General features: G+C 43.1%; 1 protein-coding gene across 1 annotated transcript in view; it reads left to right on the top strand.

Annotated features, from left to right (window-relative positions):
- SCFD1 (sec1 family domain containing 1) overlaps positions 1 to 19215 on the top strand; it is a 151860-nt gene that overhangs the window by 37623 nt on the left and 95022 nt on the right. Inside the window, exons 11-14 of the mRNA XM_065402604.1 lie at positions 1199 to 1338; positions 2427 to 2517; positions 6886 to 6959; positions 12974 to 13055. Coding sequence (XP_065258676.1) covers positions 1199 to 1338; positions 2427 to 2517; positions 6886 to 6959; positions 12974 to 13055 — 387 coding nt within the window. The remainder of the gene's footprint in view (positions 1 to 1198; positions 1339 to 2426; positions 2518 to 6885; positions 6960 to 12973; positions 13056 to 19215) is intronic.

The following is a 19215-nucleotide window of genomic DNA, read 5'->3' as shown; positions in this document are numbered from 1 at the left end:
TAATCTCAAATCTCTGTAAGGAAGGGATTCACCATAAATGGTGAGTGGAGTGGGGAAGTGCCACCACTGCGGTCCTGTCTCCAGATGGGCGTTGTTCAGGGTTGGAGATCTATTTGTAGGGAGTGAGTGGGGCTCGTTTGCTTACCCACATTTTTTACTTCCACCTTGTAAACCAGGGGGAATCCATTCAACCGTTATAGTCAATGCAGAGATGCCATACTGGCAAGGTATGGGGGAAAAGTTGCAAGAGGCTTTTTGGAAACAGCCAGCCAGCCATGTCCTCTGAATGAGATCTGTAGTTTCTGGGGTCAGAATCTCGCCTGTTTCCACACAGATTCTTCAAACAGAATCATCTGTTGAAAATACTGAATATAACCTTAGAATTTTCCTCCCGGTGATCCCCACCAGGTCCATCTCATGGGTTTTTTTGCAGCAGGGAAAAACTTGGTCTCACGGTACTGCATCCACAATTTTGGTGTAATTGGGTCATCATCGTTAGACTACAACATTTCTCTACAACACTGAGGAAACCTATGGCAGCCCTGTACAAATATGTTCTAAATTACTGAATTGCCTCTACAAATCCCATATGAAAACCTGTGCACCTTCTAGAGTGAATTTATAGAATCATTTTAAGTCAGACAACTCCAGTTCCTGGTAAATAATCCAGTTTACATACAGAAAGCAAAGTAGGTTATCATGTCTGCTTACAAAATCTGTGTGTGCTCTTGAATGTGAGTTAGGACAGGACAAATATGCATGCACTCACTTGACATCCTATTTCTATTATAGCATTAAATGACTTTGACTTTGAAGAAACTACACCAGACTCCTAACTCTGCTTATGTTATCTTAGGTTGGTTAGTAAACTTCTTTTGGCTGGTGTACAGATATTTAACAAAAATAGATGCTTTTGGTTACGCTAGAATAAATAGCAAAATAAAACATTTGCTCAATGGAAAAGACTGGTAGCAAAATAGTCTATTTTAAAGCATTAAGGAAGAAAGATTATACATACAGCCTAGAGATTTTTAGAGAGGATTTGAAATGTCCATTTCATTTGGAAGATCTTTCATAGGATTTAATCAAAATAAATGTAAGGAGGCCTTCTAGTTATTTTGGTTCATGGTAAGAATATTTTTTATTCTCTATTTTGGATTGAAATTGTGGATGTTTAATTAAAATTATCCTTGTCTAGGATTTCCATTTGAACAGAGTTAATCTAGAGGAATCTTCAGGAATGGAAAATTCTCCAGCAGGGGCTAGACCAAAGAAAAAGAATAAAAAATCATATGACTTAACTCCAGCTGATAAATTTTGGCAAAAGCATAAAGGCAGGTGAGCTGAACAATTCCAGATTTTATATTTAAATTAGTCAATTTTTAATGAAGAATTACCCTTAACATACTAATATTTTTTCCATGTCTTTGAGGAAGTGTGATAGAGCATTTGTGCAAAGGGGGTCATAAGCCACATTACTCTACCCAAAGAACTCTGTGTAATTTCATAAAATAGGTATGTTTGGTATAGTTCAATCTATGTAAATAGTGTAGAGGAATTAATCTCATTTTAAGGGATTCACTAGCAGTTTTACTTAGTTTAGGAAAAATCAGATTGGATTTATAGAGAGAAGTGGAGTTCTTTGGTAATATGGAAAATGCTAAATTAAACATAATCTCTTAATTCTTATGATTCACAAACAAGGTAGTAGAGTGCCCTGGATGTGCTAAGAAAGAGTTCTGTGTGAGCAAAGCTATAAAAGAATGAAAACTGAAAACCAGCACTGGAGGGACAAACTCTGCTGTATAGTGTGGTCTGGTCACATTATTAGATTTAAAGAAAGATGTCATCTGATCCATTTGGATATCCCAATACTTTACTGTTTGGAATGTTTATGAAAATGAAATTACTTAGGATGGAGACCTCATGATTAGTAGATTCAGTCCCTTCAGGTAAAATAGTTGAGGAATTGCTTTATACTAATCCTTACCTATTGAGGTAGCTTTACTTTTAGGGTTTTGTGGAAATATATTTAATATCTACAGCAATTTGAAACACTGATGTTAGTGGATCTGCTGGGACAGTCATTTTACCTCTTTGTATTCATCTGCTTTGGGTGGATTTTTTTGTTATGTAGAGAGTATGCATCTATGGTGCCATCACTATGTATTAATTTTTATAAGTGGATTTAATAAAGCATATAAAAAGTAATGGATATTTGTACTGAAAGCTTAAGCATATGTTTGATTACTCTCATATATTAATTATTTTCTGTATTTTTGATGCTTCATCATTATAGTAGTGAGTTGGTATTTCATAAATATTTCTGAAAGGCATTTCAACAGTTATTTTGATCATACAAACCATATGGTTCTACTGTTTAAATTTGACTGCTTAACAGAACCTGATATATAATATTGCTTTAGTCCTTTCCCAGAGGTAGCAGAGTCTGTTCAGCAAGAGCTGGAATCCTACAGAGCCCAAGAAGATGAGGTCAAAAGGCTTAAAAGTATTATGGTAAGGTTTGTTTAACATATATATTTTTTGTTTAACATTTTGTTTTTATATAAAATATGTGAATACTTGTATAGGGCTTTGTTCCATGCTTTGAAAGCATCAGCATCAACAAATGTTGTTCTTCGAGTGATGGTCCCTATGTGGATTCCAAGCATGGGTGTGCATGCACGCCATGCGCCAGAACCGGAACTATTCCTAGTAGTATCCGTTGACCCACATGTGCATCGGCCATGTGGCATGTCCGAAGCTTTAAGAGGCAGTGCAGGTCAACGCCACTCCAGTTCCCTTTTACCGCCGCATGGCCAGAGTTGGAATCTCTCTTCCTCGGTGCTCTTAGCTTGTTAAAAGAACTGCTTCTGTCCATTGTACATATTTTTTCTTTAGTGTAGTTTAGTAGTTGTCTGTTCATCGTTAATTAGTTGGCTGGTTACTTTCCGTTGGACGTATCCCCTCTGGGGACTCCCGCCGGCTAGGGGACTGTACTCTGGCAAGCTGGGTTTAAATATTGTGCTTCATGCCCATGCGCCTTCTCTGTGAGCGACGTGCATCAATTTTGTCTTTATTGCCTTGGCAAGGCTCACATTGCTGCACATTGCTCCATCTGCCGATCATTCCCACCACGCACCTGGGAGGCTAGAGAACTCCACCTCCGCAAACACCTCATAGAAGAGGCAATGCGCCCAAGTGCGCTTCCAGATCTGGGATCCATGGATCCGCTGGAATGGCATTCGACACCGGCAGTGAGCACCTCTCTGGGGTCTTCCCGCCCAGCACCGGTGCACCCACCAAAAGCCCACCGAGTGCATATAAAGCACACCCATGGGCATAAGGGTGGCTCCCCGACGGGGACCGCCCCCAAGCGCAGTGTTGCCTCCTCAAGCCATGTCAAGTCGGGTGAGAAGTCGCGCGCCGACTTGGACACTCCTGCTCCGAAGATGTCCCGCTCTGAGCACAAGTCCAAGCTGCGCTGGCACCAGCCACAGTGACTGGCTTGCCGCCGGTGCCCCCAGTTCCGTCCACTCCACCAGGTCTGTCCAGACTTGTCTGCCTGGTGCCAGGCGTGCCAGGACATTTGACGGCTGAGCTTATGCTACAATACATGGGCCTCTGGGTCCCCTGCCACGCTTCGCCCGCCATCCCGAAGTTGCTCCTGCTCCATCCTTCTCTGCTCCACCCTGCCCTTCTCTGCCAGGCCAGAGGTGCCTCTATTGCTCCTGGACCATCCTCCTGCACTGATGGTCCCGCTGGCTCCGCCCCTACCAGACCCATCTTCCGAGTCTGAGTGGTCCTCCTACCCAGACCCCACCTTCTCGCCTGCACGGTCCTTCAGTCTGGATCCTTGCTGCCAACTGTACCCTCCAGTATACGCCCCGTCAGCCGACCCATGGTACCCCTACACCTCGGCACCACCATTGCCTGGCCACCTCTATGCCTGGCCCTACTGGGCTTCCTGGATGCCCTATTATGAGCATGGAATGCCATCTCGCTCATAGCACCAGTTGTCCCTGACGCACACAGCCCCTCCCTTCTTCTTCGAGGACCCTTCGGCCGTCTCCACTCTGGCAGCACCAGCAGGCACCTTTGCCAACCCCAGTCCATATGGGCGTCTCCTCGTCTCTGGATGATGCTATCATTCCCCCCCATTCTCTCACCTCTTGCCAACCTCGTGCCATACCAGGACTTTGGGGAATGGCCACATCCCTCAGGCTGCCTGTCAAAGACATTCAGGACCCGTGAGATCAATTCCTAGACATCTTACAATCTTCTGGACCCTCGTGTACCGCACTCCCTGTTCACAACGCCCTTCTACAACCGGCCCAGACCACCTAGCACATCACAGCCTCCTGTGCCCCAACACCAAAACAGGCAGAATGCCAGTACTTCATGCCCTCTACGGGCATGGACTTTCCTTTCACCCACATGCCCCCCCAACTCCCTGGTGGTCCGAGCCGCGACTGAGCCAACATCATCTATGGTCCACTCCCACTGATCGGGCCACCAAGAAGTTGGACCTCCTGGGATACCAGGTCTATTCTTCTGCTGGCCTCCAATTTCACATTGTCAGCTACCAGGCCATCCTGGCCAAGTATGACTTCCTTTCATTTTCCAAACTCATGGACTTCCAGGCCTTCCACCCCCCGGAGAGGCAGCAGGACTTCCAACGTCAACTGGATGAAGGCAAGTTAGTGGCCAAGGTCACTGTCCAGGACACGGTCAATGCTGCCTCATACTTTACCAGGACTCCCAGCTTCCCAAAAGAAGTCCAGACCACTCTTGAGGACCTCCCCTTCGACAACCACAAGTTCAGAAACAAAACAGACGAGTCCTTCCATTTCCTCAAGGACTCTCATGCCAGCTTATGCCACGTACCAGCCGTACCACCAACCTTACCCCCAGCGCCCACCCTATTCTTCTCAGCATTGTCTGCACTCACAACGAACTCGCTACTCTGCTACTCCTTCTACTTCCACCCTGCCTTGAGGTTCCTCCAAGCAGCCCTTTTGACTCCTTCCCCAAGACCCACGAACCTCCCCCCTCTCCTCTCGCTACTCCACAGGTGGTTTTCGGGGGCCACCTTGGCCGCTTCACTCGCAACTGGGGCAAGATTACCACCAACCACTGGGTGCTGGAATATTGTCTACCTCATCTAATTTCTCTCCTTCCTGCCTCGCTGCCCACCTGAGGAGCGCCCTGCCACGTTATCACACTCTCACTTCCTCTGAGAGGAAGCGGATACCCTCCTCCGGAAGGCCGCTATAGAACTCATTCAACAGTGCTACCGTTGCCAGGGCTTCTATTCCTCCTATTTCCTTGTGTCAAAGAAAGGAGGTGGCTTCCGCCCTATCTTGGACCTCTGAACAGATTTATTCGCAAGTTCCATTTCCGGATGGTCACCCTCCCTCTCATTATCCCCTCCCTTTCCCATGGAGCCTGGTTCACCACTCTTGATACAAAGGATTCAATGGATGCGGCAGTGGGCCATGCTGTTCTCCACGCTTCTTCTGAGCCCTTATGCCCGCCTCCTACCTGAGCACTGCTCACTACTCTCCGACGCATGGAACCACATAGGGACCATCTCTCTCTCTCTCTCTCTCTCTCTCAGAGGTTACTTACTGTAACTGGAGGTTCTTTGAGATGTGTGGTCCCTATCTGGATTCCAATCCTGCCCTCCTTCCCCTCTGCTCCGGGCTCCTCTGCTGCTTGGTAAGAGGTGTCGAGCTGCGCAGCCTCCTAAAGCCTTGGACGTACCACACGGTGACGCACTATGCACGTGCAGGTCAATGGACGCTACTATGAACAATTCTGACTCCAGCGCATGGCGCACATGCGCACCCATGCTTGGAATCCACATAGGGACCACACATCCCGAAGAATTTCCAATTATAGTAAGTAACCTCCTCTCCTTTAGCTCATGCTAGTTCTCACTATCTTGACTGACACATTCTGGGAAGGGAAGCACTTTGGATGTAAAATGATAGGGCAAAAAGGGTGCCATGAAGTTGGGGGGAAATAAACATTTTAACATACAGCTAGATAAGGTATACTTTAAAACCAGGTTTTTAGAAAATTTAAATTAATAAAAGAAGATAATGCATGTGGAAGACTTCAGGTCGTTGCAAAATATCACTTCATCCTCTGAAGTGAATTCACTATTGTAAATACATAAACATGATTATTTGCCTGAATTTATTGTGATAATATTGCAGCATTTCCAAATGAGACTCAGAAGGATGTGTTCATAGAAGTATGCAGTGACCTACAGAGTTAACAGGACTGCTGTTCTAAATAATCAATTTAACAACCCTGATCTCTTAATATGTATCAGAGACTTAATTCTTTAAGTATTTGAAAATTGTAGTGTGGAGTAAACAGGTTCATATGTTAACAGCCACTCCAGAAATGCACAGAAGTTTTAATCTGTCTGGGTCTGGCTTGAAGACAAACATGTTGAAAATAGCCCCTCCTAAATTCCTTGTAAGGTGGTGACAGACTTCAGCCTTGATCCAAACACCTTGCTAACGTTCTTTCTGTACCACCATATACAACGCAGTGAGGGACTTCTCCATGAGCTGTGAAATTCTTTGAATTATTATTTAAAATGGATTATGGCCTTTAGGAAGCCCTCCTTCCTTTTTGTTTCAAATGGCATCTGTACAATGTGTTTTTTCTAACTTCTAGACTTTTTCATTTATAATTATAAATTATAATTTATTGTCCAATGAGTTCTTTATGGATGTGCCCAGTAGAAGTATTATTATCCCGGCACTGTCAGTGTAAAATAGAGAAGAAATAAATTAACCATGTTTACAAATACGGTTTTGTGTCTACAGCATACATGGTTGTACCTTAATGAAACTCTTTCCACAGGGAATTGAAGGGGAGGATGAAGGAGCAATAAGTATGCTTTCTGATAATACAGCTAAGCTAACTTCAGCTGTTAGGTAAGTAATTAATAAAGCACTAGTAGTGTAGGTAAAATAGCTTTCCATTAGTTATATTTTCTGCTATTCTAATTTTAATATCTCCGGATGATTTTACCAACTTTCAAAATATCAATCGGAATGTTAAGCAAGAATTTAGATGTTTGTTGCCCAGTATGGCAAAATCTCAAAAAATAGACTTTGGAGGAAATTGTTCTTCTTTCAGTGATTGTCTGCATGGATTCTGCTTCTGGTGCGCATGCAGTCCATTAGTGTGAGATTGGATTCTACTGGCCAGCAGAACCCATTGGGACTAGATGTCCTCACATGCCACACCCTCATCCAAGGACAAAAGGGGTGGAGTAGGCCCAACAGTTCCTTAACTTCCTTTTTACCACCTATGGGGGTGACACTGAACCATGTACTTTACTCTGCACACTGTGAGACTAGTTGTTAGGCTAGTTTATTATACTTGAATAGTTAATTAGCATAAATAGCATAATTAACAGTTGTTGTAGTTTAACACCCATTGGCAAAATGATAAGATTAATCACTAGGAATTCGTTTTAGGTATAGAGTTTCCCCCAATAACGGGTACTTAGACGCTCAAGGAGACTTGAGAGGCTATAAAAATAGAGGGACTCCGTAATAATGGCGGATTTCAACTACCCCATATCAACTGGGTACATGTCACCTCCGGAAGGGAAGCAGAAATAAGGATTCTAGATACCATTAATGACTGCTTGTTGGTGCAGCTAGTCCTGGAACCCTCAAGGGGAGAGACAATTTTTGATTTAATCCTAAATGGTGCACAGGATCTGGTCCAGGAGGTGAATATAGCTGAACTTCTTGGTAATAGCTACCATAATACAATTAATTTTAACATCCTTGTGGGTGGGGGAGAAAACCAAAAAGCCTACCAGAGGCTTTTTAACTTCAGCATTTAACTTCAGAAAGGAGAACTACACAAAAGTGAGGAAGATAGTTAAACAGGAATTAAAAGGAACAGTCACGAGTGAAATGCCTGCAAACTGCATAGAAACTTTTTTAAAACTGCCATAACAGAGGCTCAAACTAAATGTATACCCCAAATTAGAAAGAATAGTAAGAGGACCCCAAAAATGCCACCATGGCTAAACAACAGAGTAAAAGAAGCAGTTAGAGACAAAAAGGCATATAAAAATTGGAAGTCAAATCCTACTGAGGAAAATAGAAAGAAGAATAAACTCTGGTAAGTCAAGTGTAAAAGTATAATTAGGCAGGCCAAAAAAGAATTTGAAGAGCAACTAGCAAAAGACTCAAAAACTAACAGCAAAGAATGTTTTAAGTACATCAGAAACAGGAAGCCTGCCAACCAATCAGTAGGGCCAATGGTAATCAAGGTGCTAAAGGAGCACTCAAGGAAGGCAAGGCCATTGTAAAGAAGTTAAATGAATTCTTTGCATCAGTTTTCACTGCAGAGGATGTGAGGGAGTTTCCCACACCTGAGACATTCTTTTTAGGTGACAGATCTGAAACGCTATTCCAGATTGAGGTGTCTGTAGAGGAGGTTTGGGAACAAATTGGTATATTAAACAGTAATAAGTCACCAGAACCAGATGGTATTCACCCAAGAGTTTTGAAGGAACTCAAATATGAAATTGCAAAAATACTAACTTTGACAAGGTCCCTCACCAAAGGCTCTTAAACAAAGTAAGCAGTCATGGGATAAGAGGGAAGCTCCTGTCATGGATCACTAACTGGTTAAAAGACAGGAAACTAAGGGTAGGAATAAATGGCCAGTTTTCAGAATGGAGAGAGGTAAATAGCTCTGTCCCCCACGGATCTGTACTGGGACCGTTGCTGTTCAACATATTCATAAATGATCTGGAAAAAGGGGTAAACAGTGAGGTGGCAAAGTTTGCAGACAATACAAAAGTACACAAGATAGTTAAGTCCAAAGCTGACGCAAAGAGAGACAAAGGGATCTCACAAAATTGCTTGAATGGGCAACAAAATGGCAGATGAAATGTAATGTTGACAAATGCAAAGTAAATATAATCCCAACTATGCATACAAAATTATGGGATCTAAATTATCTTTTACCACTCAAGAAAGAGATATTGGAGTCCTTGTGGATAGTTTTCTGAAAACATCCGCTCAGTGTGCAGCAGCAGTCAAAAAAGCTAACAATTTTAGGAGCCGTTAGGAAAGGGGTAGATGATAAGAGAGTAAATATAATGCCACAATAGAAATCCATGGTACATCCACACCTTGAATACTGCATGCAATTCGGGTCACCCCATCTCCAAAAATGTACATTAGAAATGGAAAAGATACCAAGACGTGCAACAAAAATGATTAATGGTATGGGAACAGCTTCCGTCTGAGGAGAGATTAAAAAGACTAGCACTATTCAGTTTGGAAAAGAGATGACTAAGGAGGGGATATGACAGAGGTCTATGAAATCATGAGTGGCGTGAAGAAAGTGAATAAGGGATTATTTACTCCTTCATGTAATGCAAGAACCAGGGGTCACCCAGTGAAATTAATAGGCAGCAGGTTTAATACAAACACGAGGAAAAACTTTTTCCACACAATGCACAGCTAACATATGGACTCATTGCAATGGGATGTTGTAAAGGTCAAACTATAACTGGTTTCATAAAAGAATTAATTAAGGTCATGGATGATAGGTCCATCAATGATTATTAGCCAAGATAGTCACGGATACAACCCCATGCTGTGGGTATCCTTAAGCCTCTGACTGTCAGATGCTGGGAGTGGACGACGGGATGGATCACTTGGTGATTGCCCTGTTCTGTTCATTCCCGCTGAAACTTCTTGCATTGGCCACTGTCGGAAGACAGGATAGTGGGCTAGACTCAGTATGGCTGAGCCAAAACCCTGACATTTTAAACTTATCCCTCTTGCAAGGCTGGTATATGGCCTTACGGCTCATATTGTGTCCCTCTGGTGCATTGGCTGGTCACCAAGTACCCACAGGTACCACCTGAAACTGCGATCCATACTTCCACCAGTGATGAATACTCTAGGTGTCTGTTTTGTCTCAGTGAGGGACACATCACTGGCAAATGTTTAATCTGTCTCTCCTTTTCCAAAAGAATGCAGAAAGGCCTGATAGCCCTTCTCAAGCTTTCTTCTGGAGCTATCAAAAAGGGCCTCTTCAGAGTCTGAAGCTAAAAATCCTGTCAAGCTGGCTCATTTGCTCTTGGCTAGTGTTCTGGTGAGATGCAGCCGTACACCAAGGTCCTGTGTTCATTCTTCATCAAAGACATTGAACCCCTTGGCCACTGAGTCTACGCCCAGTTGTTGTCAGGAAGGGGTAGGAAGGAGCAGAGTTCCCAGGGTAAGCATAGACAAAGGTCACCCTCCCTGGTGCCTAGTGAGATGAGCCATGTCTCTGTGTTGGTTCATGCCCCTCAATGGAAAAGCAGTTTACAGCCCTGATTGGATCCCTCTGATGTATTAACTGGTCACAGAGTACCCATGGTCCATATTTTCCCCAGTAACAACATCTCAGTACCGATGTCAGTACTGTAACACATGATAGCAATCCTCTCTGAGCCCATGACTCTGCCATCGACTTTCATGGTGCAGATGTGTCTGGTGCAGACTTTCTCAATACTGAAGATGTTTCCTGTACTGAGTCATCTCATGGTGATGACACAGCTAGAGTCACCCCTGCTATCCTCATCTGCCATTTTAAGTGTTTCTGTATCTGGACCGATGAGTTCTGGAATTGAAACACTGACTGGGTTTCGGGAGGGCCCTAAGACACCTGAATAGTGCAACTTCATTATTTGAGTGTTCATTTTCTTCCATCTCTTCAAAATATAGTAGGGAGATATCTGCCACCAATATACTTTGTTCTCATGGGAGTTGTACTGATCTGATAGGGAGACAGGGATCATCTTTCCAAGCACATGTCAGGGTTCCTGTGGGAAACATTCTTTTTGGTTTCTACCCCCATGTCCTCCAGCCTGTACTATTTCAGCATGCAATCTTGGCCATTTTGGGCTCCCATCTAGGAAATCTTCCTTTACTGCTCTCTCCTTCCAGAGTTAGATCTTCCTCCACTCCACTGGCTGCCTGAACAGTGTGCTGTTCTGCACTTGTCAGCTTTCCCCCAGCCCTTGGTTTAAAAAATCCACTACAGCCTTTTTAATTTTACATGCAAGCAGTCTGGTTCCATTTTGGTTTATGTGGAGCCAATCTTTCCTCTATAGGCTACTCTTTCCCCAAAATGTTCCCCAGTTCTTAATAAACCTAAATCCCTCCTCCTTGCATCATCATCTCATTCATGCATTGAGACCTTGCAGTCCTGCCTGTCTTACTGGCCCTGCATGTGGAAATGGAAGCAATTCAGAAAATGCCACCGTGGTGGTCGTGGACTTTGATCTGTTACCTAGCAGCCTAAATTTGGCCTCCAGTACCTCTCTCCTACCTTTCCCAAGTCATTTATACTTGCATGTAGCACAGCCACCAGTTCCTCCCCAGTGCTACCTATAGGTCTGTCTTAATATCTTGTGAGAAATGCTATCTTTACATCCAGCTGGCAATTTACCATGCAGTTCTCCTGGTTATCATAAACCCAACCATCTATGTTTCTAGTAATCAAATCCCCACTACTATTGCCTGTCTCTTCCTAGTCAAGTCCCTGCCCCCCGGAGGGATATCCTCCGTGCAAGAGGTTATCATGACATCATCTGTCATGATGGTGGGTCCCAACTATGGGATTGTTTCCTTCTACTCCAGCTTGATGCTCTCCCGCCCCAAGACTTTCATCTTTCTTAACAGCACAGGGGCTGTTGGACAGGAGGTGGGACCGCTCTACTTTGTCTCTAAAAATCTCTCCTCTGTACCCCACTGTCTCTCATTGTCCTCCTGTTCAGCCACTCTGGCCTCAAGAGCCCATACTCTGTCATTGAGGGCCGTGAATTGTTCGCACCGCCCGTGTACATACACCACCTGCTCCCAAGGCAGGTAGTCATACATGTTGCACTCAGTGCGATAAATTGGGTAGCCCCCACTCTGCTGCTGATCTTCTGCCTATGGTGTTGGGTTTTTTTTGTTTGTTTGTTTGTTTTACTCTTGTGGCTTTTTTTAATGTAGCCTACATTTAGGGTATGTATGTTAGGTGTATTGGGTTTTTTTCTGTTTGTTCACTGAGTTACTTTTCTTGGGGACTTGGTGCCTTTCTAATTGTTATCCCTTGGCCTTCTCTCTTTGCAGCCAAACTTTCCTTATGTTGGCAGCTCACTCAATTGCTGTGCTTTCTCACGGGCTCTCAGCTTAAGAAGGGGCTCTTGCAGGAGGCCTCTAAATTTATGCCTGTGGCTAGGCTACACGCACTTCCCACATCCTATTGATAATTGGGTCCTGACGTCTACTAGCTATCACTGTGATCAAGGATAAACATTAATAGGTGATTATTCAGATGCCACAGTGACGAGCACTTCCAGCGGGGCTGTGAGTCACAAGTACAGTGTGTCTGATCAATCCTTCTTGAATTGCATACCCCAGAACTAGACACAGTACTCTAGCAGTGGTTGCAACAGTGCCAAATACAGAGGTAATATTATCTCTCTACGCCTACTTGAGATATCCCTAGTTATGCATCCGAGGATCACTTTAGCCCTTTTGGCCATAGCATCTCATGTTCAGCTGATTATCCTGCCCCCAAATATCTTTTTCAGAATAACTGCTTCTCGGACTAGTGTCCCTCCATCTTGTTAGTATGGCCTGCATTCTTTGTTCCTAGATGTATACATTTACATTTAGCTGTATTACTTTGTCCATACTGTGTATACGTTAGTTGTTTTCTATCACTAAACTACAGCTATTTAAATTACCCACATTGAATATACTGTAAATGTTTCTGAGAACCTTAACTCTTGTATTTCCTGACTCCTTTGTTTTTCAGTTTGTAATCTTCACCTTTGCTTCTCATAATTTATGCATTTATTATAGTGAATGCACAATTCCACTAGAATGTGCAACTCAACGTTTTACTTTATATTTAATTTTTTCAGCTCTCTTCCAGAACTACTTGAAAAGAAAAGGCTCATCGATCTTCATACAAATGTTGCAACTGCTGTTCTGGAGCATATAAAGGTATCCCCGCTGTGTGTTACAAAAATATAGAACTCCTTTATAAGTCAGCTTATCTCTGTCAAACCACAATATGGTTGACATTACTTAAAACTGGAGAAATAGATCAGAATGGCATGTCTTTTCAAAAATAATACCTTGTCATATGATGTGTAGCTCTTTCCATCATTTGGTCTTGCAAGATGTAACAATGGGAGGAACTTTAAGTTCAGTGTGTATGCACAACAGGGTGAAATACATGTGTTCTGGCAACCTTGGGTCAAAATTGCTCACAGATTTAGTTCATTTATGTGTGATGGCTAAGTTCTAGTGTTAAAATTTTAATGTGGAACGAAGTTGTGACGTTGATTTTATGTGATTTTATGAAAATATGCTAATGAGTGTGAATATAATGTAACTGGAATATGCTTCATGCAAAAGGTCCCTTGTAAGGTATCATTACAAAGCTTATAATCTACTGAGTGTGGTCATCCTATTTGTATAAATGTATCACTCTTGATGGCTCCAATCAACCAGAACAATTGACTGTGGATGGCTGTGTTTGCTTGCAGGCCTTCCTGTAAGTCAGGCTGGGATGAATGAGGGCTTGAAGTCTTAGTGACATGTGATCATGTCACCTGAACTGAAATCCATCTTTAACCTGGTGCTCTTCCATTTAGAAGGAGGGGTGGGAACCCAGAGAGGGACAAAGGATTCCTGCCTTATGCAAAAGATATATAAGGGGGTGGAACAGAACAAAGGAGGCTGCAATCATGAGAAATCCCCTAGCTTCCACCTGAGCTGGAACAAGGGCTGTACCAGGGGAAAGGATTGTGCCCAGACTAGGAAGAGGTCCAGTCTGTGATAAAAGCTTATTGAAACATCTCTGAGGGTGAGATTTTTATCTGTATTCAGCTTTCTTACTGTATTAGGTTTAGACTTGCGTGTTTTATTTTATTTTGCTTGGTAATTCACGTTGTTCTGTCTGTTATTACTTGGAACCACTTAAATCCTACTTTTTGAATTTAATAAAATCACTTTTTACTTATTAATTAACCCAGAGTATGCATTAATACCGGGGGGGGGGGCGGCAAACAGCTGTGCATATCTCTCTATCAGTGTTATAGAGGGCGAAGAATTTGAGTTTACCCTGTATAAGCTTTATACAGGGTAAAACAGATTTATTTGGGGTTTGAACCCCATTGGGAGTTGGGCATCTGAGTGTTGGAGACAGGAAAACTTCTTAAGCTGTTTTCAGTTAAGCCTGCAGCTTTTGGGGGACATGGTTCAGACCTGGGTCTGGGTTTGTAGCAAACTAGCGTGTCTGGCTCAAACAGGCGAGATTCTGGAGTCCCAAGCTGGCAGGGAAAATGGGCTTAGAGGTAGTCCCAGCACATCAGTTGGCAGTCCCCAAGGGGGTTTCTGTGATCCAAGCTGTCACAGTGGCGTAGTCGAGCAGGATCTGTGCACAGCTAATTGCTTTGAGATACTGGTAGTGATTTTAAGTGAGTTTTAAGTGTGGTGGCTGGAGAACAGACAAAGTGGTTACTGGTTTGTTATTTTCTGTTTGCTTATTTTGGGTAAGGGAAATAGGGACAGAAAAGGAAGCAAAATAAGTAAGAGTGAAGATCAGAAGAAGCTAGAACTACACAAGTTGCAAATTGCCCAGAAAGGCTGAACACTGGGCGCTGGGAAAGTCTCGGTTAACTAAGACGCCCCTGAGCTGAGTGCATCTCAGTTTCAGTGAACTGCAGACGGATGTGGCCCAACCTCTGTGTTTGTGCTGAAGCTGACTGAAGTGTCTAACTTAGCAAGACAGGAGTGGAGGGGTGCCTGTTCTGGCAGGAGGGGATTCTCTGTGGTATCCCAGCTCATCGAGTGACAGTCTCAAGGGAAGACAAATGGAAATTGATGTGCCCTGGAAAAAGAAAAGGCTGCCCACCAGCAAACCCTGAACTTAAAAGACAAAGCAAATTAAGACCCAGAAGCACGAACTGGCTGTAATGGAGTGGAAGAGGTACACAGAGACATGTATCCTGGAGCTGGAAGTTGGGGTCCTGGTGACTGCTGCAGTGGGAACAGACCCCAGGGACACTGTAGCTGGGAGCAAGCCCAATCTGAGTGAAGGGGGGGAGGGGATTTTGCTGGCCAGTGAAGGGTCTGTCATAGCTGGTAGCTGTGAGCCCACAGCTGGATCCGGGTCTCCTTCCTTTTTGAGGGACACAGGAGTGTCTGCCCCAGAGGGGAGCCCAAAGAAGAATTTTAGGTATACTGCCTCTGCCACGGACAGTGTCCAGGTCTCTGTCTCAAACAAGGCAGGGTTCTGAAATCCCAAGCTGACAGGAAAAACGGGCTCAGAAGTAGTCTCAGTACATCAGTTGGCAGTCCCAAGGGGGTTTCTGTGATCCAACCTGTCACAGAAGCCTGTTAAAATGATATTTTAAAGCATATATTTGCTATGCTTTAGGCTAAGATTAGGTCATTAGTTAATGGTTTAAATATTTTTCTCCATAAACTGTATATCATGGACTTGTATTAGTCATCTGAAAGTGCTGATATGAAAGAAGTTCATGACTGTATGGTAAATTGACCCATAGGGAGGTGGTAAGGAAGGATGGTCTTTTGTGGTTAAGATATAGACCAGGGCATCAGGAAACTGGTTTTATTCCTGTTTCTGCCGTAGACTTGCTGGCTGAATCACTTGGTTCCTGGTCCTATGACATCTAGGGTGATCAGACAGCAAATGTGGAAAAATTGAGACGGGGTCGGGGGTAATAGGAGCCTATATAAGAAAAAGATCCAAAAATCGGGACTGTCCCTATAAAATCGGGACATCTGGTCACCCTAATGACAACTGACTGGGCAGACCCTTGTGCCTGCATGGAGTCCGATTGAAGTCAGTAAGGTTCCATGGGGGTGCAGCAGTTTCTTAGGCACTTCAGAAAATTTTACCCCAGACTACTTACCTGCCTCACAAGGGGTAGGATGTTTTGAGGCTTAATTCCACTAACATTTGTCAAGTGTTTTGAGCTCTTCAGTGCAAGATGATATTCAAGTTATATTAAACATCATGTCTATGAATGAGTTACAGTTGTCACTAGGTTGATTTTGGTTTTGAATTTTAATGTTTCTTTGAATTTGGTTCAGCTACCAGGTGACCTGTAGTATGTTTTCTTGCAATAGTTGGCATGGAGTCTGGCATGCCAGCTTTCATACTGAGTAATTGAAAGGCAGTACAGTAGTTCCATAGAAAATGACAGTTGGCAGTGTCGACTTTTTATGATGATGATAGTCTTGTCAATAGCCTCCCTTTTCTTGGAAAGATAATTGAGAAGGTGGTGGCAAGCCAGCTCTAGCAGCATTTTACATCTACTTCTTTGGAACCTTACTGACTTTCCATTCTACATCAACCAGCTTTCAGACAGGGATGTAGAATGGAAATAACATTAGTCTCTGACTCTCCCCTCATGGCATTGGACAGAAGTCACATGTTCTTGCTAATTCTCCATTAGGTGCTGTTGACTCACTTGTGTGACTGATCAGGAGTGGCAGGAATTACCTTAGGGTGGTCCCTCTCTCTTCTCCTGTTGGAAAGTTCCCAGTAAATGATGATGGATGACTTATTTTCCTCTTAGATGCTTCTCAGATGTGGGGTTTCAAGAAGCTCAGTCTTCTTTCTGCCTTATTGTGGATGCGCAGCTGCTGGAGAAAATCATGAAACAAAAGACATACAATATCATCAATCTGCTGATGACACTTCTTTCTGTGTGTCCTTTTTGTTAGATCCAGAAGGAGCCATTTCCTTGCTCTCCAAATAATTGGCAGAGAGAAAGGCCTGGGTTAAGTTTGACTATCCTAAACCCAATCAAAATAAGATGCAGGTGATAGAGGTTGGTCTCTGGAATTCACCTAAATCTAAGTCTGGTGACATAAAGAGTGATATATGGCATTTCTATAACTGTGAGTTGTCTTTTTCCCAATCACTTTTCTGTGGACAATGCCTTTCTAGTCTGTCCTTTTTAAGTTATGGTGCATAAAGGTGGGAGTGGTAGGGTAATTAGCCCGCTGGGAAATGTTTTGTCTTTAATAAAATTCTCAGTGCACCTAGATACCTTGGTGATGGGCTCTGTATAAATTATAATAAATGAAATAATAAACCAGGAAGTACCAAAGATTTCAGAACAAGGCAGGAAGTAGAGAATTGTTTCTCTAGTGAATGTACCCTGTAGCCAGGTTAGTGAGGCAATTCAGCGCATACATCTGTGCTCTACTCAATTTGTTCTACAAATTCACTTTTTAAATGAGCTAGAAGAATATTTACATTTTAATAATAGATACATTTGTCCATTTTGTACATTAGAGTTTTTCAGCTTCAATCTAAAATAAATATTTATTTAAATGTTTTTATCTCTTATGAAAATCAGTGTGAAAATTCCTGAGTAACTATTGTACAGTCAGAAATGTGTAGCTCACATTTTGTTTGCTAGTATACTTCAGGAGTTTAATTTTTATATTTAGTGTTCATGATTTTGACGTCCAGTTACAGCTGCTTTCCCCATTGCCTTGGATCATTTTCTATGACACTCCAAGAGGAAACCAGAAATTAATCACCTCCTCTGGGGTCCTGGCAGTTTTCTGGCATATCTGTTTAGTATAAAGTTGGAAAGAATGCACCAGTTCTTCACAAAGTAGACTAGCAAATATTTATCGCTGAAGCTTTGAACAAATGAAGACTTGTTTTACATTGATTGTTTTTGCTTTTAGGAGGCTAATGACTTAAGGAATGTAACCCGAAGTTAATAGTGTTAAGAATAAAATTATGGATTTGCTCTTACTTAGTATTCTGGGAATTTTATGTAAAGCTTTATTTTATACCTATGTGTGACAATATTAATGTATTTTTATTCTGAATACTAGAACAGTGGTTCTCAAACTAGGGCCGCCGCTGGTTCCGGGGAAGCCCCTGGCGGGCCGGGCCAGTTTGTTTACCTGCTATGTCCAATGGGGGCTGCGGGAAGCAACGGCCAGTACGTCCCGCGGCCTGCGCCGCTTAGTACGTCTTGCGGCCCGCGCCGCTTCCTGCAGCTCCCATTGGCCTGGAGCGGCGAACCGCGGCCACTGGGAGCTGCGATCGGCCGAACCTGCGGACGTGGCAGGTAAACAAACCGGCCCGGCCCGCCAGGGGATTTCCCTGAACAAGCGGCGGCCCTAGTTTGAGAACCACTGTACTAGAACATATTAAATTGCCACTTGAAAACAAAATGTACCCACCCATAATGCTTTACTAATGTGTTAATGTGAGGTTATATCTTGGTATCACTTTCCACATGTTAACTTGAATGGGAGAGTTTGTCTATTGATTGATAGTAGAATGTGGCCCTTAGCCTGTAAAACTATTCTTACTCCACTCTACACAATAAAGCTATTTCACTAAGACAAGTTAAAAAAATTTTTACCTCACCAGCTGAAAAAGTACAGTCACTAAAGCCCCTTAAAATTATTAGTAATCATAGCTATTTCTATATAGAAGATATTGACCAATGCCAACTGATTTACTTTCTTAAAATCACAGCTTTTCTTGGGATTAATCCACTGCACTTAACATATATCATTACTCATGGATCTTTCTGTACGATTCAGGAGAAAGGAGGCAGAATCTTCTGTCTGTCTTACTCCTCCATCAAGAAAAATTCCTTCTGCTGGCATGTTTGCAGAACTGACCACCCCCTCTTCAGTATCTTTGACTTCATGAAGGGAGCTGCTATTTCCTATTGCTTTCTGTTAGTCTTTAGCAAGGAATTCTTTCCCCAGGGAAATTTGTTTCCCGTTAGTTTTCTTTTCTCGTTGAAAATTTTCTCCTTCTCTCCCCCAGTGTGCCCTTCAAGCCTTTTAATGAACTGAGTGGCCCCATTGGCAAAATCAAATGGCTCCTGCTCCAGTTTCCACGCTCGAGGGAATTTTGCAGGGGTTTGGGAGTGCAGTGTGTGGGATAAGTTGCGTGAGCACCAAAAGTTTCCCCCAGTATCAGTCACAGAGAAGTAGTTCCAGCTCATGGCAGCCTACTCTTAAAGATGATTTGTTAAAATGTCCAAGATTTTAAAATACATAAAAAAGCACAGTAACGTAAAGTGTGCAGATATAATTTCAGTACAAAGCCCATATCTGAATTGACAACCAGAAGCTG

Source organism: Emys orbicularis, chromosome 4 (genome assembly GCF_028017835.1).
Source record: "Emys orbicularis isolate rEmyOrb1 chromosome 4, rEmyOrb1.hap1, whole genome shotgun sequence".
Classification (NCBI taxonomy): domain Eukaryota; kingdom Metazoa; phylum Chordata; order Testudines; family Emydidae; genus Emys; species Emys orbicularis.
This window is presented reverse-complemented; position numbering and strand designations above follow the sequence as displayed.